This window comes from Alligator sinensis, unplaced genomic scaffold, assembly GCF_000455745.1.
Source record: "Alligator sinensis unplaced genomic scaffold, ASM45574v1 scaffold621_1, whole genome shotgun sequence".
Taxonomy (NCBI): Eukaryota; Metazoa; Chordata; order Crocodylia; family Alligatoridae; genus Alligator; species Alligator sinensis.
Genome location: NW_005843549.1, coordinates 11,492 through 37,310, shown reverse-complemented (window position 1 = coordinate 37,310; position 25,819 = coordinate 11,492). Strand labels below are relative to the sequence as shown.

Genomic DNA, 25,819 nt, shown 5'->3' with positions numbered 1-25,819 from the left:
ACATTTAGATATCTTGGCCAGTACAAAAAGCCCAGTTCAAAGAGTGAGGCACAATACTTCAATACTTCCAGGTTGGGTTGTCCCTTTGGCTACTATGGACCAGTGTGCATCTTAGACAGAAGGGTGCTGATCATCCAACATTTACACTCCCACGGGATATTATCTCAACACAAATCCATTCTTAGAGTGATGACACAGACATGACCTCTTCAACGTCGTCATAACCCGTGTCTCCAGGAAGAAGGGCTGGGTCCTCTTGCACAGGCTCAAAGATTCCTTCACTTTTAAGCCAGGGCATGCTCCGTTCTGAAAAAAATATGAACAGAAACAAATTACAGAGAATATGTTTAATATGAGCCCGCACACATTCACATATCCTGTGTGCAGCCTATAGCCTGCGCTGCCACTGGTCTCCCATCTCTTCTTCTAACTGAGCCCAGACAAGTTTCCATTTTTACTCTCTATGCTTGCAAGGCCTACGCTTACATTTTTTGCAGCACAGATTCAGGACGAGGATCAGAGAATTCCTGACATCTTTTAGGCAATGCAGGAGACTCCTCTGGGCAATGGAGGATCAGGACTTGAGTCCATCAGGAGGAAGAGGGCCTGGAACACAACTCTTAGAGTTAAGCTGGGAGTGCTGTAAATACCAGACAGCTATGAAACAGTTGGGTGGCACTGGCATTAGGTCCTTGCCTTCCTCTAAACAGGAACTGGGGTTCAGAAGCACAACTTGGCAAGGATAGCTCTTAGGATGGCTGTAAGTGAAGAACAGCCTTGATCTCATCAAATCCTGTTGACTTGAGCACTGACTTTGGTGAGACACCCTTTGGAGGCTCCTAATTCCCTTCACGGACTGTGTAGGAAGCCTAGGCACTGATCTCGGTTTATCTGAATTCCAGGCACCCAGTTATTAATCAGAACAAGGCATTAAATGGAGCTGCCAAAGGGGATAATTTGGATTTTATATTTATAATTCTCTTATTCCAAGGTTTTACCTTGGGAGCAGTAAGCCATTCTAGCCTGGAGGTACCCAGGGAAGTAGGTTCTTCTCAGCTGATGGCATAGTGTTTCTCAACATGAATCCTTGGCATCTTTTCACTCCAGGCACCTATTCTTTGTCAGTTCCATTCCTTGTGGTTTAGACAGTCTTTAACAGCTGTCTGTGATTCTACACACATGGGCAAGATGCTCTGAGGACCCTATGATGCTGATAAAAAGACTGCAACTCACTCCCACATTGTCAAGGATATTCTACAAAGGAAGTTGTGGGAGGAGATCGGCTCCTCTGCTGTGATCTGCTGAGTTCAAGAGAGGTGTCAGGAAATAAGGGATTGAATTCCTTCTTCTCAATGAGGGGGTCACATTGTCTTATGACAATGTCTGTAGCCCTACAGAGTCATCATGCCAGAAGGAAACCGAAGAGAGGATGGCTTCCTTCACCATAATATATCTCAAGAGCAAGGACGGTAGAGTGGAGGATATTGCACGTCTCACGCAAAGCAGATTCACAGTTTATTCTCATTTAGTTCACAGAACCATATAATCCATCCCAAGACAATTCCCTACAGGTTGTAAGGCAGTAGCTTAGCACTTGGAAGAAAAGTTCAAGGAGCTCTTATGATAGGTACTTACATGCCCCATGTCAGCCTCTCTCAGGGTGGCTACTTTAGACTTTTACCGTAAGCTTTTCCACCCTTTGGTTTCTGTATTTGAGCCCTAAAGTTAACCTTGTTTCATGTCCTCTAGGATTCTTCTGCAGTAATATGGCCTAGAAAGCTGGCTGATCTTTAAAGGGGAACAGCATTTTTCTTGTGATCATTTTCCTCCAGGAGCTAAGAATTTTGAAAGACCTCATGTTGTGAGACAAGTGATAATGTTGTGAACACTGGACATACTGCCCTTCTCTCTCACCTGTCTGTGAGTCACTGTAAGTCTGCAAGTTCTCTCTTTCTGCTGGGACACCAGTGAGTCCAGAAACAGGAAAATGTGCAAGGTCAGGAACTTCTCCAGCTTCATCATAACCATCTTCAGTGACTTCTCTAGCCAGGGGAAGGGCCTCTGCAACAGAGGAAGGAATCACTGGACATGAGAGCTCCTCCACTGAAGACAGAAATACGTGACCTGAAAGGGAAAAAAGGCTGAGGGGCTTCCGCTGCCCACAGCCATGAGGCAATGAGAGACCACAGCATCCACCACAAACTCAGTGTCACAGGATTGTTGCATAGGTCAAAGTCAGAAGCATGTTTCAAAGTTTAGATGTGCTTTTACGCTGTAGGAAGGAGGCAAATGCTGCAGTTCAGCTGGTGGGTGCGAGGAAGTTGTGGAAGATCAAAATGAGGAGGTCAAGCCTGAGGATGAAATTCTGAGTGTACATTGAGCATAAGTTTATTATTATTTGTGCATTAACTCCAGCTCACCCTGCCATATAAGTGTTTGTTTCAGTGCTTGTATGCACTTTGGGTGATGCTCTCTTATTTCCTGGTAATCTAGGGGCACTTTTACAAGTGCCACAGAGTGGAGCGGGGAGGCACTTTAATTAGATTGGCTCCAAGTACGGCTGTATATGAAGCACTGCTACATCTCTTACATCCGCATCCCTGCACTTAGAAATGGCAGTGGGGTGCTTGAACTAAAACGCATTCAACAAGCTTGAGTTCAAGTGTTGCCGCCACCATTTTTGAGCATGGAGTCACTGATGCAGGAGACCCAGGAGGCTGCTGGAGCACGGTAATTGTCATGCTCGAGCAGACTAGATGAATCATATCTGCAGTCTCTGCACTTGTGTAGAGGTGCCGAAAGTGTCCATTTTTGCTGCCTCTGGGACATTCTGTCACCTATGTACCTAGGGGGATTGTAGTGGTGGGCACATGGACTTGCCCACATGGAAACATAGGTAGTCATGGGGACTTGGCACGTGAACCAAGAGCCATAGTTCTTACTTGCACTGATTATGGACTTGTAAAACAGTCTAAGGATTGAAATGGAGTCATTCAAAACCCAGGACAACCAGACTTTGTGTCAGGCACAGAAAAAGGCTGTATGTGTCCCCCCTTTCCCCACCATAGCTCAGTGGCGAGGACACTCACTAGGGAAGCCAGAGGTCTTGTGTTCTAGGCCTTATTCCCCTGTGGGGAAGGAACTAAACCTGCTCAGTCTAAGCCTTTATCTTCTACGGTGCTTCTTTAAAAGCAGCGAGCGCCTGTAGATGTGCAGGGACGCTCCTCCTACATGCTGTAAATAACGGAGTCTGCTGTATGTGTTCCAGCAGCCCCTGTGTCTCATGGACTCAGTGCCCCTTGCTTCAAAATGGTGGCAGGGTGCTTTAATTAAAGCTCATCAAACGAGCTTTAGTTAAGCAGCAACACCATCATTCTGAAGTGAAGGATGCTGAATACGCAAGACAAAGCACTGTAGCCACTTTAATTAGAGCATCTCCAATAGCCTCTCTAAATAAATTCCCCCCCAGCCCCAGAGCATGTGTAAAGATGCACTGAGTTACTAACATTAGTTGGAGAAAAGGAGTGAAGGGCATCACAGGGAGAGGTCTCCCCAGAAGGAATCGTCTGTGGGTGAAGGGAGAAGGGGGACAGGGTAGAATCCAGGTCTTCTGGCAACTCAGATAAATTGTCCAGAAAGAAAAGAGGCCTTTTTGAAACAAATTTTGGTTCCAGTCTCTTCAACTGCATAGTTACTATGGGCACTGACAGACATGCTGTCAAAGAAAAACATAGAATAAAATAAAATAAAAAGTGCTTTACTAGAAAAGTAGGTCTAATAAAAGATGTCAAATTCACCCAAGGAACCTTGTCTTTACTAGAAAAGCAGCACATTAGTTTAACTCAGATGTGCAGCAACTGCATAGATCAGGTGCTTCCACAGATCTTTTTGTGGTTTTATCTAAAATTGATTCAATCAGCTATTAGATAAAACTATCAAAAAAGCCCAACTGAAGCACCTGATCTATACAGACACTGGGTGAGCCAGGGCCAGCTTAAGTCAATACCTATTTTGGGCATGCGCTGGGCTCAGAGTGGGGGCGCATGGGATTTAAAGTACAGCGCCATGTTTTGTTTTGGGTTTTTTGTCTTAAAGCAGCCACAGTCACCCTCCTTTTTCAGAGTACAATTCCCTTGGGTCCATAAGTGCCAAAAATGCCCTGTAGGTGACCGAGGAATGAGCCACTTAGATGACCAAGAAAGAACAGAATGTCACCCTTTATCACACTATTAGCCCTTCAGAGAGGAGACATGAGCAGATGCATGCATGCTGCATGTAGTCTGCAGACTACACACTGTCCATACCATACCTAGCATCGTATTCTTGTATTTTGGCCTAAGTCCTGGAAAAGAGCAGGAGGATAGATGTGGCCCTCAGACGTTCTAGCCCCTACAGATGAGCTGCGAGGTTGAGCTCCCAGAAGACATAGCTTCCTAGTACTTGGCCCACAGAAGATGGTTAGAACTGATTTCCCCCCCCTCAGTTTCCAAGGACAGTTGCTGACCACCACCCCAGAGGCTAAGCACTACCCAGTCCTTTCCCCAGCACTCCTTTTGAAACTGAATCCCTTCAACTTGCATATAACAGTCATCAGATAAAATGCAGTGGCGTAATTTCTGCCCCAATGGGAGCTAAGTTACAAGCTAGACTTGAGGGCTGGCTCTTTCAAAGTGGGATGCATCTCACACAACCCTTCTTCTATTATCTTCACCCATCCCCCCTGGCCCCACAAGCTTGCCCCTCTTGACTGTCCAGGGGGCAAGCTTCAAAAGGAGGGCCACAGAGATTGTTGGACGATTCCCAAGCTGCGGGTCAGGGGTTAGAGCCTTGCTTCTTAAAATCAAAATGACGCAAATTCAAAGGACTGAACTCAGGTTTCCCTTCTCCAGATTGAGGGTCTAAAGTATTTAGTCCCTAGGATTAAGATACTGAAGAGCTCTCCTTCTCCCTAAATTCCAACTCCACTACTTCTGGGCTTCAGTATGGCTACCATTTTGTGACCATACGTATACACTGGTTGCATGTCTATAGCCATGCACCCGATTACTGTTTAGCCCACTGAACATTTCCGATACCTTCTCATATGCTTATGCATCCAAACGACACAAGTTATAGTGGGTAATAACATCCTAGGTCAAAAATACCAAAAAAAGGCTGGTTTCATAGCTGCCAAACTGCCATTAAGGTGAGCCCAGGAGAGTGAGCAACATACACACGGCTCATTAGTTTGCTCCATTTATCATCTGCTTCCTCAGCTTTCCATCACATCTAAGGAGCTCATTGTGTTGCATTCCCCATGAATGGTCTCGTCTGTAAGCGACCCCAGATGCTGTTGAGACCCCTGGCTCCTCATGCAACTCAATGCCCAGGGTAGTGGGACCTGCTGGTTGCCTTACTCCTAGTGTCATTGACCCAGTCAAATCCTTGTGCCAGTGTACACTCAGGCACCGCCTGCCCTGCAGTGTTTTTATTTCCCTTTGGGAAAGCTGTTTTCCTCTGAAAAAATGTCCGCGCTGCAGCCACTTCACTTTTGCACCAGAAATCCCTCCACAGGACATTTTCTGAACGGTCCCAGCACTTGGCAGTTGTGTCCCTGTTGTGGTCTACAGCAGCCCATGCTTCTCTGCTTCTTGGTCTGCCCCATTCAGCTCAGGAACCTTCCACAGCTAGACCACCACTGGTAGTCATTTCCCATCATTTAGGGCTTGTCTATAGTGTGAAAGGAGATTGTCAGGGCCCTGCCAGGGCCTCAGCACATCACTAATCTCTGCTGACCCAACCAAGTTCTCAGGAGACCTGAATTCTCAGCACTGAGGCTGCTCGAGAACCTTCCCCAAGGCCTGCTGAAACCACGGGTTGGACAGCAGATGTGGAGGGATGAGCTTAAAGCTCTCTCATTGACCCATTCCCAGACAGGAGCAGATTTGTGGATGGGGGTCAGCAGGGTGAGACTGGGGTATGATCAGGCCCTTTGGGGCCAGGGCACATTGGTGGGATAGTACCAAGTTGCTCTCTTAGATACTGGTACACTTGGTTGCATAGCATTACAGACTCAATACTAAAATAAACAAACCTAATTAGCATGCTGCAGCAGATTAGATTAAGTGGTGCTAATTAGCGGGCATTGGAACAGGTGTTGGGCATGTGCATAGGTGCTCCTCCCCTCTGGGGGTGGATTAGCTTCTCACCTTGACTGTCAGGAGGTACATGGGCATTACTCAATGCAGGCTCCTCCACACTATCGTAATCCAGCTGGAAATCCCCAGGGGAAGCTTCCTCTGCACAAAAGAAATACCACACTCAGCTTTCCTTCCCCAGTGTCCATTTCTCCAGGCGTCTAGTTCCCCAGCACAAGCCTGCTGTCTCGGACCTAGGGCTGTTTTCTCTGGCATTACAAGCAATCTCGCAGAGTGATTCAGGTGGAAAGGGAAGAGTAATGAGTTTTGGTAAAACAGGATTTGGTCCTACTTCAGTTCTTCATGAATACTTGAGCATACAAGTGTGCCCAAGTACATCCCCTATTCCTGTGATAATGTATGTGACTAGGGTCAGGATCTGTGCTGGTGCTGACTAGCACTGGCTACCTTGAAAGACTGTAGCGTTAGCACCTGATCCAGCCTTGTCAGAGTGAAACTACACTCTACCGGTTCTGGGTTCAAGTCCTCGTTCAGATTAGTATGCAACCTGGGTTCTGTGTTCATGGCAGGGAGGCAGGGAAGTAAGAGCTTGGCCACTGATCTACGTTTGCTCAGTGATAGACTTTTCATTGCTCAGCATCTTAATACTTTCACCATTCCCTGCCCAAAACTCGCATGCACGAAGTGTCTGGATCTGACCCCATATTCCCATCAGGATGCTCTCTGAACATCTTGTTAAATCTGACCCATTCCACTGTCTCACATGAGTGCTAAAAGAGGAGGAACGTACACAGAAAATACCCAGGAAACTGAATTTTCCCCTTGGATCTGGGCCTCAATCTCTGGGCTCTGCCTTCCCCCATTACCTTGTGCTGATCCAGGGTCATTTCCCTCCTCGCTGTCCCCAGTGTAATACTGCAGCTTCATCACGGAGTCCTCCGAGTAGGAGACTGGAGGGTGAGAGACAGTGTGTTATCCACATGAACCCTGTTGAACTGACTGGTGGCTAGACACCTGGGGAGGAGGGAGCCCACACAACAGAGAAGTGACGGCAGTGGGAAAACTATTCAGACTGCCCCTGCCCCGTATGCTCCTACAGATGACCTCTTACAGTATCCATGCAGGGCTCTGTTCCTAGACTGCAGCATGGGCAGAGGGAGACAAATGCTGCCTAGAGTTGGGACACGTGGAGTGTCTGCTGGGGAGGAAACTCATTTGCAGAGCTCCTGTAACATCTTGTTCTCACCCCAGGCCCAGTACCTGCAGCCTTCCAGGGCTCAGACGGCTGCAAAGTGAGGGTATAATTGTTATGGAGGTGCCCTCTAACATCTTTTACTCGCAAAAGCACATTTACAAATAGCAAGTGTTAAACTTGTGCAAAATAGTTATGGGAATAAGTGTGATACGCTGTGGGATACAAACCCCCCCACAAAGAATATACTGAACTTGGCAAAGCCACAAACATGTACAAACACCTTTAGACACCTGCTGCATGTTGGCAATGGGGCACACAGACCTGAGCGACCAAACATCTCCAGCTTCTCCCTCATCAAGTTATAATCAATCTCCTCATACACAGCATCAGGCAATGGTCCTGAGTGTCTTCCGGAGCCTGAAAACAAAAGGCAGGTTTCACATAGGATCATGGCAACAGGAAATATTAAGAGGTTCTCCAGCCCTTCCCTTTGGAGCTCAACTGAGCCCTACAGCACAGTTCTGCTTTCTTGTCTAGTCTACAGAAAAATATCCAGCGCGACACTGCCCAAGCCTATTCAACAACTTCCCTCTGGATACTGTTCCAGGACCGCTCCTCTGTCACAAAACATTTTTATATACGCAGCCTACGCCTTCCCTTTCTACTACTTCCATCTTAGTACTCCTGACACTTCCCCAGTTTCATCTATTGGAAACCTGTAAATATATTGACACATGCACATGCAGGCACAATACTTACACTGAGTCTGGTTTTCATAGCAAGTTATAACCTCCTGATTGAAGTAAGGTAGCAACTGCCACCCAGCACTTGGCCAAGTATAAGGATTTTTTTTCCTTCTCCACATATCCTTTTTCCTACCTTGCTTTTTCTTTGCTTCTTTCTCTTTCATTGCAAACTGTTTTCCTCATATTTCCTCCCCTCATAGAGAACAGCTGGACCAAAACTATGTTCATATTTCCAAACTCTTTCATCTCCTTTTCTATCTTGCTTTGTCCTGACCACCCTTGTGAGGTTCTCAGTTCAGCTTTGTATCTATATTTATTTGTAGCCCTGTTCAATTCTACTGCAAGTTCACTGATGGACGGCTTTATTTCACAGACAAGCTGGATCTCCCTGTGGCAGACTTTCAGCATCCTCCCCTCCTCAGCTATACCTCCCATTACCCGCAAGGCCTAGGTTGCATCAGAGCTCTGCCTACATCCTTCCCCTCACTAATTATTTATATATATATTTTCTCTCTCAGACCAATGAGTCTCACCTCTGCGCAGTGCCCTTGTGCTTCTCACCTTTCCCCCCAGAATGATCAGGACGAGACAGAGAAGGGCCCCCAGGACAATGCAGATGACAATGGGCACCATGTCTCTCCCACCTGTCAGAGATGGGCGCCGAGGTATTTCTGGAAAGAAAAGAAGATGCAATACGCAGAGACTATTCTGTGAGAAAGAGGTGGGCATAGGGGGAGGACATGGACAAGCTTGAGAGAGTCCAGAGAAAAGCCACCCGTATGGTCAGAGTCTTGCACAGCAAGCCATATGAGGAAAGGCTGAGGGATCTGGGACTCTTCAGCCTGAAAAAGTGAAATAAGCTCCCTCTAGAAGTGGTGCAATTGTCCACCCTGGAAATCTTCATGAGGAGACTGGACGGTCACCTTCCTGGGGTCACCTGACACCAGGTGTCTTTCCTGCCTTGTGCAGGGGCTGGACCCGATGATCTTCCGAGATCCCTTCCAGCCTTACAATCTTGGACTCTGTAGTCTCTAATTGCACCACGCAAGGCATCAGGGTCAGTGCTGGAACACAGGCAGTTTGTCATGGGCGCAGCCATACCAGGAGCCACTGGACAGGAATGGCTCCTGCTCAGCACCCCCTGCAGCTCCCACCCCAGGTAACATTCTTGGTGGACCCTCACTCCAGGGGGAGAAGCTCATTCTCTCAGGATGAAAACAAAATTGCCTTTATGCCACCAAAATATAAGTTTATGGAAGCAAAAAGGCCAAGCAGATAGATGTCCATACCCTTTGTTGAACCACCTATGCCCAGAAAGTGTGGCTGAGACTGGTGTTATCAATTTGCATAGTTTTATTGTGGCCAATGTCCATTATTTTTATCATGGAATAAATTATGTCAGGTATAAGAGAAAGATCAAGGAAAATGCGATGCCCTTACTGAATGGAGGAGGGAACCTAGTGGCGCATGATTCAGAAAAGGCCCTAGTACTCGGTTCCCTTTTTAAACTCAGTCTTCACAGGCAAGATCAGCTCCCAGACTACTGCAATTAGCATCACAGTTTGGGAAGGAGGTCAGCAGCCAACAGTGGTGAAAGAACAGATAAAGCAGTGGTGGGCAATTACTTCAGCTGGAGGGCCACTTGATGAGTTTTAGGGAACAGTGCAGACGAGATGCACTTGAGAGTGCTGAGGGAGTTGGCCAATGTAATTGCAGAGCCACTGGCCATGATCTTTGAAAACTCATGGTGACTGGGAGAGGTCCTGCACGATTGAAAAAAGGTGCAAATGTAGTGTGTATCTTTAAGAAAGGAAAGAAAGAGGATCTGGGGAACTATAGAGTAGACAACCTCACCTCAGTCCCTGGTAAAATCATGGAGCAGGTCCTCAAGGAATGCATTTCGGAGCACTTGGAGGAGAAGAAGGTGATTAGGAACAATCAGTGTAGATTCACCAAGGGCAAGTCATGCCTGACCAACCTTAGTCCCTTCTCTGGGAAGATGATTGGCTCTATGAACAGGGGGACAGTACTGGATGTGGTATACCTTGACTTTAGCAAGGCTTTTGATACTGTTTCCCAGAACATTCTTGCAAACAGGCTAAGGAAGCATGGGTTGGATGAATGGACTGTTAAGTGGATAGGAAACTGGCTGGATCATCAGGCTCAATGTAAGGTTGGCAGCTGGTATCGTGTGGAAAAGCCCAAGGGTCGGTCCTGGGGCCAATCTTGTTCAATATCTTTATCAATGACCTGGAAGATGGGATGAAGTGCACTTGAAGAGATTCTGCACATGACAGCAAGCTCTGGGGAGTAGTAGATATGCTGGCAGGTTTAGCAGGGACTTAGAGAGACTTTGAAAAATTGGAGGATTGGATGAAAAGAAATCTCATCAGGTTCAATAAGGAAGAGTGCAAATTCCTGCCCTTAGGATGAAACAATCCCATGCACTGGTAAAGGCTGGGGACCTAATGGCTAAGCAGCAGCTCTGCAGAAAAGGCCCTGGGGGTTACAGAAGACAATCAGCTGAATAGGGGCCATCAGTGTGCTCTTGTTGCAAAGAAAGCTAGCTGCATACTGGGCTGCGTTAATAGAAGCATTGCCATCAGACTGAGGGATGTGATATTCCCCTTCTAATTGGCACTGGTGAGGCCACACTTGGAGTACTGTGTGAGGTTTTGGGCCACCCACTACACAATGGATGTGCACAAATTGGCGAGAATCCAGCAGAGTGTGACAAAAACAGTTAGGGAGCAAGGGCACATGATTTCTGAGGAGAGACTGAGGAAACTGGACTGACTTAGTCTGGAGAAGAGAAGACTGAGCAATAACAGCCTTGAACAACCTGTAGGGTTGTTCAAAACAGGGTGTAGCTAGATTGTGTTGCCAGATGACAGAACAAGGAGAAATTGTCTCATGTTACAGAAAGGGAAGTTTAGGCTTGGTATTATAAGGTGCTTGCTCACGAGGAGGCTAGCAAAGTACAGGAACAGGATACCCACAGACGTTGTGGGATCTCCATTCTTGGAGGTTTTTAAGACCTGGCTGGGCAGAGCCTTGGCTGTGATGAGCTAGTTGGGGATGGTCCTGTGTGCAGGAGGGGGTTGGGCTGGATAACTTTCTGAGGTCCCTCCCAACTCTAAATGTGTATGAGTCTATGATCTCTAAACACAAGAAACACAACACCCGTCACACAGGAGACAAGGCCCCTGACTGATGCCTGACAATGGTAGATTTGTGTTTCATTCAGTTAAGTCATCTGTGAAAGGACATATCCCACCACAGGTGATCCACGTCAGATGGCCACATCTTTTTATACCCTCAGGCTGGAGGTTACAGGTTATCCCCCGGGGAATTCAGTACCAGTGAAATGTAACCCAACTGGGATGTGGGCCTTTTTTACCTGTTTTCTGTGGGGATGCAGTGGTCTCTGTCCCATCTACAAAGAAAGAGAGAAGAAGAGTTGAAGTCTGGAGTAAGACAGAGATGACAGGTTTGTTACCAGGAGAATATCACCTCCGAGAGTTAAAATGAAAATCTTGTATGTGGAGACCCAGTGAAGAGGACTGTGAGGTGGGGCAATGGGCTATCACTGCTTCATTTCTGGATTTGATGCAAGCTGACAGGGAGCTGATGGCTAGGGTCCCCTTCTCAGCAGCCCTCTGAGGAACAATTAGGAAATAGTGTAGACATAGCCTGTGTGTCTGCACACCTCACCTGCACACCACATCTACACTGTGCCTCCTTCTGGGAAATGCGGATGGCGAACCTGTGAGGTCTGCTGCAGAGCTGGAGTCAGATACTTTCAGCTCATCTATTCCAGAGGGTAGTGTCTTTAAAGCCACAAATCCAGGGCTATCCTCAAGAACAGAGTCTACTTCTAAGAAGACAGCAACAAATGTGCGAGTACCTCTGAGCTGATACAGACTGGAAGCAAAACTCAAGACCAAAAACCAAGTGTTGGAAACAGCCAAACACCAACTACAGGCAAAGGTAGCAGGACCCCAGGATACTGTAAAGATCTTACTGCTTATAACTGGCACACACAGCCAGCCCATGCACAAACACACAGTATGTAAAGAACAGGCTGGGTTACATGGAGACACTGGTGATCAAGAAGAGGTCCATTCCCTTTGGCACTGGGAGGGATGAATAACACAGCAGCACAATGGGGCATGTATATATGTATATGTGGGGATTGGTGCTACATGGGCTGATGCCTCTGAAAACTGGGCCCACAAAGGCATTTTCCCAGCCCAGCCATAAGACAGCTACATCAAGGACATGGGGTCTATTCTGTGGCCAGTCAGGAGGATCTAGCCAAGGAAACACATTTCCCACCCACCTCCAAACCTGCATCATGGATGTAAAAAACTGTCACTCACTGGTGCAGATCACAGCAGCATCTTCCTTATGCTGGCATCTACTGTTTCCCCAGGGCTCGGCACAACAGTCCCACAGAGACGACTCCGTTCCCTTGCAGTTCACCTTGTCCAGCCAGATGGGGCCAGTCCCCGCCCCGAAAGCAGCCTCGCCCAGGGCAGACACAGCAGCTCCACAGCCCCCTTGTTTGCACACAACATTGGCATCTGCGAGGTCCCAGGAATCATCACACACCGTTCCCCAGGAGCCGTGGTGCCAAACCTCCACTCTCCCCGAGCATCTGTCCTCTGTTCCCACAATGCGGAGCTTCTCTTTGTCTGAGAAAGACAACAACCTCATGTTACTAAGACAGCTGGGAACTGCCTTAGAAATGTAAAATGGAGACGCAGGGAAAGGTAGAGGTACCTGTGCAGTCTGTGGAGTTTGGACATGCAACATACCGTGTCCGAGTTGTGTTCTCTTTTTTCCCTAGGGAGAAAAAGGGTAAATTCTCTGAAAGGACTGGCTAATATGTGTACGCACCATAGGGAAGAGTAGAACTTAGCAGTAGGGTAAATCCTAATATCGCTCTTCTATCCATATGAATTGAAACTTGCTTAAAATAATAGATAAAATGTTCTTGTATTCAGATTGTAATGGTTATTATGCAGTTGTCTGCAGCTCCCTGCTAGCTGTATTGCTCTATGGGCAACTCTCTCTATGTGCAGTAACTGTAATCCCTAACAAAGAGCTTTGGGCAATTACACACACAGACACTTTCCCCTTAGCTCCAATTAAACCATTATTCTGGGAATCCTCAGCAAGACATAGTGTCACAAGAGCTGGTGTGACGAATGAAATTCTGATCCAAAATCCACTTTCTCTGCACATGCACACTTTATATTCACAGGTGTGTGCAGAACAGAAATGTGCACGTGTACACAGATGGAAAGTTAATATACACTGAAACCTCACAGCCTGGTCATATGTAGGGCTGCACATGCCAAAAGGTCTAAGTCCCACACAGATGCAAACATGACAGTCTAAGGAAGGAAACTTTTTTGAATCTCCCTATGTGACTCCACTTTAGAAAACCAGCTTCATTTGTAATCAACTTTCAAGTTTCTTTTCAATGGCATATTCTTAGTCCTCTCATAGCCAATGAGAAATGTTTCTCTCATTGGTTGGAATATAAAATTTTATACATTAAAAAGAAAAGGAAAAGCAAAATCAGACCATTTTAACTGAGCATGTGATGGACTGTGTGCGCGCGTATATGCATGATTGTGCCCAAGTGTGCTTGCATTCATGTTTGTGTGCAAAAAGTCTCAAAATTACCAGCACAAGTAATGTGGGTCTCTTCTCCCCGGTCATGACATGAGTGAGGGTCCCATGCCTTTGATGGACACTCCCACAGGGAGCTGTGCTGCTGCCGGCACTCAACACGGTCCAGCCACGTGGGGCCAGAACCTTGTCCATATAAATAGTCTTCTGCAAATTCTCCTCCATTCCCGCAGCCCAGCTGCTTGCATACAATGTCCACAGTGGCTTGAGCCATCGGACTGGAGCAAACACTTCCCCATGTCCCATTGTAGAAAACCTCCAGGCGACCGGAACAATCATCACCATTCACCAGCCTCAGGTCCATGAACTCTAGAAGGAAATGCACAGGACATGAAGAGAGATGTGAAGAGTAAAACCCTGGAGATCACTAATATTCCTGTATGCTTCTGTATACAGGTGCCACAGAGGATGACTCCAAAGGTCAGCAACTCTCTTAGGCACTGCAGGGCCATTACTAATACCTGACAAGGAACGACGAACTATGAACATCACATTTCCCAACATTTACAACCAGTTATAGATGAGCTAGAGACATCATTGACTGCCCACTCTAACACTAGGGAAGGCCAATAATTTCTCCAATACTCTCAGGTGGGAACTGATGAGTATCAGTATAAATATGGCCAGGCAGATAGTATGATGACCTTGATATGTTAGGCAGAGAAACAAAAAGGAAAGAGATGTGACCCAGCATTGCCAAGATCCTGTCCTTTCTCCTGGAACTATTTGCCACATCCACAGTTAAACATGTGAATCCTCAGATTAGCCTCCTCAGTTATGTCTAGATTCACGAATGGCCCTTTTTGTAGATGACACTTATGATGTCTTACCTGTATTTAGAACAAGGGTGTCCACCTGTTCAAGCAGGGCAACTTGGGATAAGCACACTCTTATCACAACCAAGTTAGTACCTTTTGCAGGAAGAGTATCTACAGGTCAAATTAAGTAGTGTGTGTTCTTCTGTTATCTGATTGCTCCATTGATATAATACAATCTGCAGCTTCTGGCCTAGGACTGCTGCTGGTCACTGTAACAGGATGGTTGCCCCAGGGGCAGCCATGGCCCCCCCTCTTCTCTGGCCTTGACAATTGTTACCTTCCCTCTATTCTCCAATATGCCATGCCTTGATTTTCTTAGTAAAGTTTGGAAAGGGAGGCTGGCCCCAGAGCCTTAGAGCAAAGTTCACGATGGCCTCCTGCAGACAGATCTCTTCAGATTCTGTTAGACTGACTTCGGTCCTCACCCTTCATTGGCCCTCCCAGCCCATTGGAGTCTCAGCATTCCTGGCTTCTGCTGCTCTGCCTTGGCTGGTCCCTTTGCCTTAGCCCCACTGCACTGGGTCTGGCATTTCAGGCTCAAGCCCTTTGTTTAGCCACTTTGGCTCTTAACTCCATCCATCACTTTCTAGATTGCCTATTATAATCTAAAAAAACATGTCCTAAATCTTTCAAATGACAAGGCCCTATGTGCTGGAAAACGGCCATCCTTGTAATGATAAACTGCTGACACTATGTAAGCAAGGAAGAAACAGACAGAGACAGCCAGGGAGAGTGCCTCGCATTCTCAGCTCTCCCTGAAAATGTGAGCCCCTCCTTTAAATCCTTGGTACCCAGGCCCACAAGAGCAGTCACACAACAAACCTGAGCACAGCACTCCTGCATCCTCCTTATGCCTGCAGTTGTGCTGCCCCCAGCCCCTGGAAGGGCACTCCCAGAGCTCGGATTCATTTCCAGAGCAGTTCACATCATCCAGCCAGATCTGTCCTGAGCCTTCTCCATAATGAGCGGAGGCAGCTACATGAATGGCATGTCCACATCCCAGCTGTTTGCAAACCACGTTGGAGTCAGACAAGTCCCAGGAATCATCACACACTGTCCCCCAGGTGCCCTGGTAGTAAATCTCCACTCTCCCAGCACAGCGACCTGTTGCATTTACCAGTCTGAGCTGCCTGCTTCCTGCAGGGAGAAAGCCCAGCTCTTAATGGTGAAGGGGTGATGGTAACTGAAAGCTTTCCTGCAAATCAATATTCATGCTTCATCGGCTGAAACACTAAAATACTTCAAGATTTGTTTGAACGAGAATAACAGAAACATTGCAAGAAGTCTACAGACTAAGGAAATAATGGAAACCTTCCTGAGGAGCCATTGATTCCAGTCACGTAAGGAAAGGACCTACTCCTGAATGTCTTCCTTTGCATAGTAGTCTTGGTGTGACATATATTTGGCTAGCATTAGTCAAGGGGTTAGGGATTTAATGAACCTCTGCTCTTTGAAAACCTGAGTACGTTCAAATGGCTTTTAGGTGAGAATTACCAAATATGTCCTGGGAATGTATTATTAGCTAGGGAAGTTACTCCCCCCCCCCGCCAAAAAAGAACAAAACAAACCGAAAACACAAACAAAAAACCCAAGCCCCAGTAGCAACACCACCATGATAATCTTTTGAATTGATGAACAATTTCTGAGAAAAGAGTATTAGGGAGAAGAGCTGTGACAGCCATATTGGGCCTTGTTACATGTTGCACTTTGAGCTTCTCAAGTGCTGTTGGGTGTTAGTGAGATTGGAGGAGTCACACTATACGGCTGAAAACCTCCTTTGTCTGCCCCTAATCTACATAGCTGCAACTTGCCATGAAAGGGCTGGTAAGCAGGGGCCCGACTAGGAGATACAGTTGTGAGCTGCCACTAGAGAGCCGGTGAACAAGGGCAGGGAAGCTTCTTTGTGTAAATCCCGTATCTTTAATTAGATCAACCCAGATATTTAGAAACATTCCTTTTAGCAAGCTTCCGGCACAAGCCTCCTTTGTCAGGCTGAGGAAGCATTTGCAGATGGTCTGTGCTCTTTCTGGACCGAGTGGTAAAGCAGCCAGTGGTCAGTACATATGCAAGAAAGCCAGTCAGTTAAAACGGGTGTGGGGCCAGGTCTTTCAAGACAAAAGCTTAATGGGCGCTTTAGTTAGGGAGGGTCTGAGAGCTGCTCTTATTAAAATGCCCACAGAGTCTCACGCATCAGTGCTTCCATGCTTCAAAGCGGTGGCTGGGGCACAGTGTGGGGGGAGCGGGCAGGGGGGATCCAGGCCCTGGATGGTCACATTCCTCCTGCACAGGGAGAGCACGTCTGTAGGATTTTCAGGGGAAGTTACCTGAACAAACAACACCAACATCCTCAGTGATTACTGCCTGCTCGGTCTCAGACAGGTTGGTGTTGCAGAGTGTCAGATTGGACTCGTGTCCTGCACATCGCACACCTCTAAGCCCCACAGGGCCCGTCCCTTGCTCAGGCTTTGTCAGGTTGTAGGTGCTCTCAGCAACTCCGCAGTGCAGCTGCCTGCACACCACGCTGGCATCCTTCATGTCCCACTGATCATCCAGGACTCTGCCCCATGTACCGCCGAGGGAAATCTCTACTCTGCCATCACACCGGCTCTCTCCTTTCAGCAGTCTGAGGGATTCAGATCGGCCTGGGGCCAAGAAAGGAGGGGAATGAATGGAATAAACTGTTATACATTAGGGATGATACTGCTCATGATGGAGTCTGTGGGTGCATCTACATGAGATGTTTACTATGGAGCTGCCTAATTAAGAACACAGTAAAGTCTCTGCATCTACATGTGCAGCCCCATAAGTATGCAGGAAACTAATAAATGTTGCCATAGTTTAGTAAATGTAAATATAAGTACTAACATACAGTGATGTTATTTAGTGTGCTGCAACACATGTGGAGATGCTGATGGGGCTAGCAGGGCCAGGAGGGTTCTTCAGTGCTTGCTCGCCCCTCCACAGCACATGTTTCTAGGTCAGTGCAGTTCTGGGCCGTCAGGCTGACTTCACCACCACCCCGGGTCCCCTGCCAGCAGGGGCTACTCCAAGCCAGCTCGATATGCTGTAGTTCTGAGTGCACGTGGAAATGTGCCACCCAGGAGCAATAGTCTGAATAACATATGGGAAGAGTAGTGATACTGGGCGTGCTGCTCTGATGCAAGGCTCGTCTTCTGCCATGGGGCATTATGTGAACCAGTAACTAGGCTGTTCCTACAGTACTAGAGCACTCTGCTACAATCAAGACCTATCCTGTAACACCTGAAGACACCAAGGCCACCTTGACACCTCCAGTTCTAAAGAGGAAGAGTAGGGAAGGGTCTGAAGCAACCAACCCAGAGCACAAGTGTCTCATACTATGGATCCCTAATCCAATGCACTAGGTTAGGTTGGGGGAAGTGTCTGAATATAAGGAGCAATGATCCAAGCTCTTCCTGCAGTGCACTACCTCAGGCACGGGAGGGGACTGGAAACTGTTGGTCAGAAGATTCCTGCATGAGAAATTTCTGTGACTTGGACCCAAACTTTCATTTAGGCAAGAGCAACACGCCTAGTATTTTCCTGAATAATTCTCGAGTTAGGATCCAGCTCACCCTCCCTTGCTCAGCCCAGAGGTTCCCCTCCCTGTAGGGCCAACACCCCAAGGGGCAGGTGAAACACCCTCTATTGCTTCTGAACTTACCTGAGCAAATCACACCAGCATCATGGTCATGCGAGCACTGAGAGGCCCCCAGGGCAGTAACAGGGCAAAACCCCAAGTGAGGTTCAGTTCCCTTACAGTGAAATGTGTCACCCCAGACAGAGCCAGTTCCTTTCCCAAAATGCCCTGCTCCTGGAGCAGACACAGCAACTCCACAGTCGAGCTGACGACAGAGAACGTGGGCATCGGATAAATCCCAGCGCGAGGCACAGAGGGTGCCCCAGGCACCGAGCACCTGGACCTCCACTCTCCCTGAACACACGGAGGTGCCGTTCACCAACCTGAACCTGAACCCTGTGGAGAAGGGAGAGGGCATTAAAGAGAGGAGATAAATAGCCAACGTGCCACTCTACACCAAGCAGATAAAGAAGTTGGAGGGATGTTGATTTCTTTCTCCTGGGCTTGGATTGTTTAGATTTACCAGGAGCTGATCCTAGTCATTATTCCCTACAGAGTGATGATGTGGGCAAGCGAACCATGTAGCTCCCTGTAAAAGGAGATGTGCTTTTGCAATGCAGCAGCTGCTAAACTGTGCCTGCCCATGAGCCAGCAATTACCCTATGGTATTTTGAAGCCTGATGAGAGACATCTTAGACCACAGTGGAAGAAGTATGAACTGTCACCAGTTACCTTTTGCTTATCATCAGGTAACTGTGTACAAACAAGAAACGTCTGGGAAGCAGCTCACACCTAGTGACACCCCCCCCCCATTTTCCTACAAGGAAGTTACTTGATTTTATAGCTTTTTAGTGATGTACCCTCATCTAGAACACACATCCATAGAGTTTTAGACACGATGTTGAACACTTACTTGAGCATATGACACCAACATAATTTCCATGTGAACATGATTGATCTACATATGGTGTCCTGGGGCAATAAAAGAGATGAGACTCATTCCCCACACACTGGAAGTCTTCAGTCCAAACGGGCCCTTGTCCTTCTCCAAAGCGAGCTCCTCCTGGGGTGGATACAGCTGTTCCGCACTGTAACTGATTGCAGAGGACACTGGCAGCCTTGAGATCAAAGTGGGAATCACAGATGCTTCCCCAGGTGTCTCCCCATTTTATCTCCACACGTCCTACGCAGGTCCCATTCCCTCCAACCAGACGGGCTTCAACATGACCTAGAACATCAGCAAAGGCAGGTGCTTTCAAAGGGTCTGGGTACCGCTGGGTAAGAGCTGGGTACTGTTCCCCTAGAGGACATTTGGTAACAGCTCATTGTCAAGGTGTCGATGAGGCAGACCAGCCTGGGCAAGGGGCTGTCAGGAACTCTTGCAGCAAACCCTAAGTAATGAAATCTGCCCCAGCTTAGGAGCAGCAAACATCCTGACTGGCTGCTGGGAGCATTACCTATCAACACAGCACCAGCTGCAGGTCTGGATCTTCAGGCAAGTTAGCAGTCCTGCACCTCCTAGTTCCCAACTCTTGTTTTCAGCTTTTTTCTGGACTTCTGATTTGGATTTCCTGATGGCTCTGGTTTCTTGCTTCTAACTTTGGTTTGGGTCTGGTTTTCAACTTTGCCCTGTGGATGGCCCTGTGGATTGGTACTTGGCAACTGACCCCCAGATCCTAAGCCTGGACTCTGCTTCTGGACCTCCCTCTCCCTTTGGTATATGGCTTCTGCCTCTTGACCAGAGCCCAGGCCCCATTTTCCCTTGCTCGCCTAGTCATTGTACAAGACCATCTACAAATGTTCCATGACACCCATCCTGATTCACAGTGAAGTGACTGGAGTAATTAGAAATAAAAAGACCATATATAATAAAGAAAGGGAATAGTAGCAATCTATATAAATCAGAGACTCTGTGGTGTAGAAAGCTAATAAGGGATGACAGGTGCAAATTAGATAGGCCTCCCAGGAGTTTGGGGTATAGGGGCTCTAGTCCTGGAACTGCAAACTGTAGCCAAAGTCAAAACAGGCCAGAATCAGAAGCCCGAGCTGGAAATAAGTTAAGCCAAGGGTTAAATGGGATCATAAACCAAAAGCCAGAACTGAAGTGTGAACCAGAATCAAGAGCAGAAAATGAGAATGAGGGGGTGCCATAGGTACTACTAGGACCAGAGGCTGGAGATGGAGCCAGGAGTCAAATCCAGAGACTCAGAAAGGAAAAGCACAGAGGGGAAAGAACAAGATCTTTTGCCTATGCCCAGACAAAGTAATTATGGACTGGTCCTGGCTTTTAAGGGAAGGAGCAGGTGAAGCCTGTTGTCTGTGGCTTTAGGGGGCAGACTGCCCTGACTGCTTCACTCAGCCCAGCTGGGACCAGGGTGCTGCTCTAGGCTTGTTGCAGCAGATACCTGTTCAGGAGATGAACTGAGCTGCCTTCCTGATTGAAGCTGACTAGATCTGGGACTCAGCATTAGCCTCATGACAAGTAACAAGGGAAATCCTTCCAGTGATAGCACCCCAAGTCAGGTCAAATGTCTATCTGAACCCTGTAGCTCTGTGGAGCTTGTGTGGCTGCTTTCTGTAGACAACAGCATGTTAGGGTAGCTTGTTACATTTAATGCTTTGAAGTTGCACCTGCTTATAATCTCGTTTAGATTTAGCCTTATTTAATCATTGCTTAAGTTTTTTCCTTATTAACTTCTTATTTATTTATTAGCTGGCTTTGAGTTGCTTTTGTAGAGCTCATAGGTGCTCATTATATTATATCTTTTCTTTTTTTATCACTGTATGGAGCTCTTTTAACATAACAAAGCAATGGCATTTTTATCAGCTCCAATTAACTGAATTTGGCACTAAGCAGCTGAATTAGGGGGCTGAAAGTATTGGATATATTAATGAAAGGTGATGAGGGAGACCAATGGACAATGCCCAAACTAAGACACTGGACAAAGGCAAAATTAAGAGGTGTGCTTGTGATAGGTCTGTTACACAAAAGAATATGCTGATGGGATAAAAGATGAATGGTATGCTGACTGCAGAAAGACCAACCTGAAAGCAGAGTCAAGGGAGTGAAGTTGAAGAAAGTCATAAAAAGCGGGGAGCAAGAAAGTTAGTCATCATCATCAATTCAGACTTCAACACTTGTCCGGACTGTGCCAGCCCATGACATGTCCTTTGCTTCTAGGAACTGAGTGGCTGTCTTTTCTGTTGAGCAAAGTAATATCTGGGATTCGGTAAGATTATTGTACTGAATATTTCTCTCTCTCTGAATATGGAAACTGCTAAGATAATACTTATTGTATTAATAGAGTTAGACTCTTTGATTTGAAGACACTGAGCTGTCTGCATTCGTATTTCACGTTCTATTTAAGGGTTACCTGTGCTTTAATGATCCCTAAGTGCTATCTGGGAGACAGTGGTGCTAAGAAGCACAGAAGGGAGTATTAGGGCTGCCTATGACTCCTGCAGCCTGAAGACCTGGCTTCTATCACCACTTGGTCAGCTGGCAGTGGCCAGTGTCTTCATAGATTCATAGATTTCATAGACATTAGGACTGGAAGGGACCTCGGAAGATCATCAAGTCCAGCCCCCTGCCCAAAGGGCAGGAAGTCAGCTGGGGTCATAGGATCCCAGCAAGATAAGCATCCAGTTTGCTTTTGAAGGTGTTCAATGTGGGTGCTTGAACCACCTCCGGTGGCAGGCTGTTCCAGACCTTGGGGGCTCGGACAGTAAAGAAATTCTTCCTTATGTCCAGCCTGAAACGATCTTGAAGTAGTTTGTGACCATTCGACCTCGTCATCCCTTGGGGCGCTCTGGTGAACAAACGTTCCCCCAGATGCTGGTGGTCACCCCTGATAAACTTGTAGGTGGCCATCAGATCACCCCTGAGCCTGCGCTTTTTCAGGCTAAAGAGCCCCAGGGCTCTCAGCCTGTCATCGTAGGGTCTGCTTCCCTGACCTCTGATCATGCGCGTGGCTCTTCTCTGGACTCTCTCAAGCTTCTCCACATCCTTTTTGAATTGTGGAGCCCAAAACTGGACACAGTACTCCAGCTGCGGCCTCACTAAGGCCGAGTACAGGGGGAGAATGACGTCCCGGGATTTGCTTGAGAAGCATCTATGGATGCAAGCCAGCGTTTTGGTCGCTTTACTAGCCGCCGCATCGCATTGCAGGCTCATGTTCATCTTGTGGTCAATGATGACCCCCAAGTCTCTTTCTTCCATAGTGCTAGCCAACATAGCACTGCCGAGCCTATAAGGATGCTGCGGGTTTTTTTTCCCAAGGTGGAGAACCTTGCATTTATCGGCGTTGAACACCATCAGATTCTCGTCTGCCCACTTGCTGAGCCTGTCCAGGTCAGCCTGGATAACCTGCCTGTCTTCTGGTGTGGATGCTTTGCCCCAAAGTTTGGTGTCATCGGCGAACTTGGCCAGTTCTGATCGCTTCTGACTCCAGTGTCCACATCATTAATGAAGATGTTGAACAGTATGGGTCCAAGGACAGAGCCTTGGGGGACCCCACTGGTCACAGGACACCACGATGAGTGACTTCCATCGATTACTACCCTCTGGGTCCGACCCCGGAGCCAATTTTCCAGCCAGTGGATCATGGAGGACCCAAGCGACAATTGGCCAGTTTCTCCAAGAGGTGATCATGGGAAACCAGATCAAAGGCTTTTTTGAAGTCAAGATATATGACATCAATCTCTTCTCCCTTGTCCAGGTGATAGGTCACCTGGTCGTAGAAGGAAATGAGATAGGTCAAGCAAGACCTACCCGCAACAAACCCGTGCTGGCTATCCCTTAAGATGTTGGCGTCGGCCAGTCCATTAAGGATGGCCTCTTTAATAAACTTTTCTAAGATCTTCCCCGGGATAGAAGTCAGGCTAATGGGCCTATAGTTAGCCGGATCCACTTTCCTCCCTTTCTTGAAAATAGGCACCATGTTGGCCTTCTTCCAGTCTTTGGGCACTACACCCAAGCGCCAAGAGTTTTCAAAGATCTGTGCTAGAAGCTGGGCTATGATGCTCGCCAGCTCCTTGAGTAACCTTGGGGTGAAGATTGACCGTGGATAGGGTTCAAATTCCCATCTGTAGAGCTGTAGTGAGACACTGGTCGGTCACCGTGCACCCCCATACTACATGTAGATGGTAAAGTCAATAATAATGATTCCAAGAAGGCAAAAGTGCTCCATAAATATGTCTGTGTTGTAGCTGGATGGATCACAAGAAAAAGCTTTCTTATCTCATGAGGGGAATACACATCTCTCCAACTGACCAGCAACGCAGCAGAATGTCAACCAGTGTCCACCAAGGATAACAGATCTTAAATTAGCAGGCATAGTGATCCTGCATTCAGGTGTCCTAAATGAAGTAGCTCCTGAGATCTCTGCTCCTGCAATCCCAAAAGCAGTCCAGAAGGGTGGAAGAGAGCTAATCCCGTGCCAATTTTTTAAAGAGCATCTGAGCTGTAAAGAGATTTGAACTTTCAATGCTGACTCCCAATTTCAGTCTCCTTCACTTAGCATCCTCTCATTTATACCCCAATCATAGTCACACAGACCAGCCAGTCTTGTGTATGCCTCTCATAATTTACGGGAATTAATTGCTTGTTTAATTTCCAGTGTCTCATATTCTAATCCCAGTTTCTCTCCCGATCTCCAGTCCCAGCTGCCCCCAAGATCCCTGTTCCTCTCCTCTCAGATGTGATACTTTTTCCTTTTGCTGTCTATTCAGATTGCCTCCTTCCTTTCAACAGCACCCGGGTGTCTTTGGAAACTATATCTCATTTTCAGAAGTGACATAAGGTAGGGTTTTCAAAGACAGTTAGGCATCCAAAGATGGCGGCAGGAACCCAACAGGATTTGCCAGAACTCTTGGGAATTCAAGGCTAAGCATTTTGGAAAATGTGACTGGGAACCTTTCTGCACTTTTAGGTAAAGTAATACCCTTAAAAGAATCAGCCCTTAGGATTTACAAAAATAAGGCCCCTGGTAAACTTTACATTTCTTTTGCAATGAACACATTAATCACATGATAAAGTGAAGCATGCCATGTGTTCAGGGAATATCAGGATATCGCCAAGAAGCCACAAGTGACACATCTTTGTGACTGGTTTGCATCCAGCCCTAAATTGAATGTGTGGCATGTCCCAGACAATGTGCTGTCCCCAGACAGATGATAACAGTCAGCTGGTTGTCAGAATTGGGCAGGAACAGGAGGCTGGGATTCAGCTGCCCTGTGCCAGATCTTGGGTATTGGACATGGAGCAGCCCTTCCCCCACCCAAGTCCTCCATGCTTAGGGATACATTTCAGAGTGCCTGTAGTTGTGCTGCAGGACATCTGCCCTGACCGCTGTAATTACAGCACATCAGAGCAGATGCGATTAATCAGTCTGCTGGGGCGTGCCAATTAGCATGCTCCCGAAGGCTCAGCATCCATGTATTCAGTGCCCCTGCTCTTCAAAATGGCCGGGGAGGCGATTGACCTAAAGCTTGTCAAATGAGCTTTATTTAAAGCCCCTCCACCACTATTTTGAAGTGAGGGACAGTGAATACATGAGATGCTGAAGGGACTTTAGTTAGGGAAGCTCCCAAGAGGTGCTCTAATTAAAGCACCCGCCCCACCTCCAGACCACGTGTAAAGACACCTAATCCCCAGGTGCAAAACTGAGCAGTCATGCAATTGGGATCTGAGGAATTCTTTACCTGATCCCATGCGCTACACATCTAGTCGTGCATATATGGCATAGCATGATGCACAATTTTGGGGTTTAGGCATAAATTCCCAGTCACATCATATTCACATGACATTAATGTTTGTAACTTGTTCAGGACCCAGCCCTTCCCTCTCAAAGATTTGACGTAAAGATGAGTTTGCTGATTTCTTACCTGAACAGATGACACTGGCATCCTCAGTATGACCGCAGTTATTCTCACCCCATGCCCGGTGGCTACAGTCTGAGAGAGCAGACTCAGCACCACGACAGGCAGTATCATCCATCCAAATCCTTCCAGACCCTGCTCCAAAATGAGCCAGTATAGGGGCACTGACAGCAGATCCACATCCCAGCTGCCTACAAACAACCGCAGCATCTCTCATGTCCCACATGTCATCACACACTGTCCCCCACTCATCCTGGTGTTTAATCTCCACTCTCCCAGCACAGGGGCTGCCTCCGTTCTCCAGCCGTAGCTCATCGGCACCTGCAAAAACCGAGAAAGAGCAGGGTTACTATTATGCACCGAATGCGTTTAGCACGCATAATTGGTTAATGTGCTGTTATTAGTGGAAAACACTAGAGGGAACCTCATAACACCTCATAACCATTTTACCCTCCTGACCTACTACTAAATTACAGCAGGGGGCAGTTTAGGAATGTAGTTTATGATTGGTTAATTTGGGGGTGGGGGTTAGACTCCTCCCACCATCTCAACTTCCTGCTGTTCAGCAATGGATTTTCGGGTGCTCTCCCCTAGACAGGTACTGGCTTTGTCAGTTTTGGGGACATGGGGTGAGCCCGGTTAGCGTCTGGTTGCAGCCCATAAGTACTGCCCTGGCACAGAGGCCAGTATACGTCCCCACGTCCAGCCGTCGGGATGTCGGGGGCTTGGACCCCGTCGCCCAT

General features: G+C 47.4%; 1 protein-coding gene across 1 annotated transcript; it reads right to left on the bottom strand.

Moving 5' to 3' along the window:
* LOC102380074 (antigen WC1.1-like) lies at positions 1 to 25,819 on the bottom strand. Its single transcript, XM_025195522.1, has 15 exons — positions 25,777 to 25,819; positions 25,272 to 25,397; positions 18,282 to 18,593; positions 16,924 to 17,241; positions 15,422 to 15,736; positions 13,776 to 14,090; positions 12,864 to 12,926; positions 12,461 to 12,775; positions 11,479 to 11,514; positions 8,612 to 8,749; positions 7,654 to 7,749; positions 7,004 to 7,087; positions 6,189 to 6,278; positions 1,915 to 2,061; positions 1 to 306 (listed from the first exon to the last, which is right to left on the bottom strand). The coding sequence occupies exons 1-15, from the start codon at positions 25,817 to 25,819 to the stop codon at positions 182 to 184; spliced, it is 2,523 nt and encodes an 840-aa protein (XP_025051307.1). The 3' UTR covers positions 1 to 181.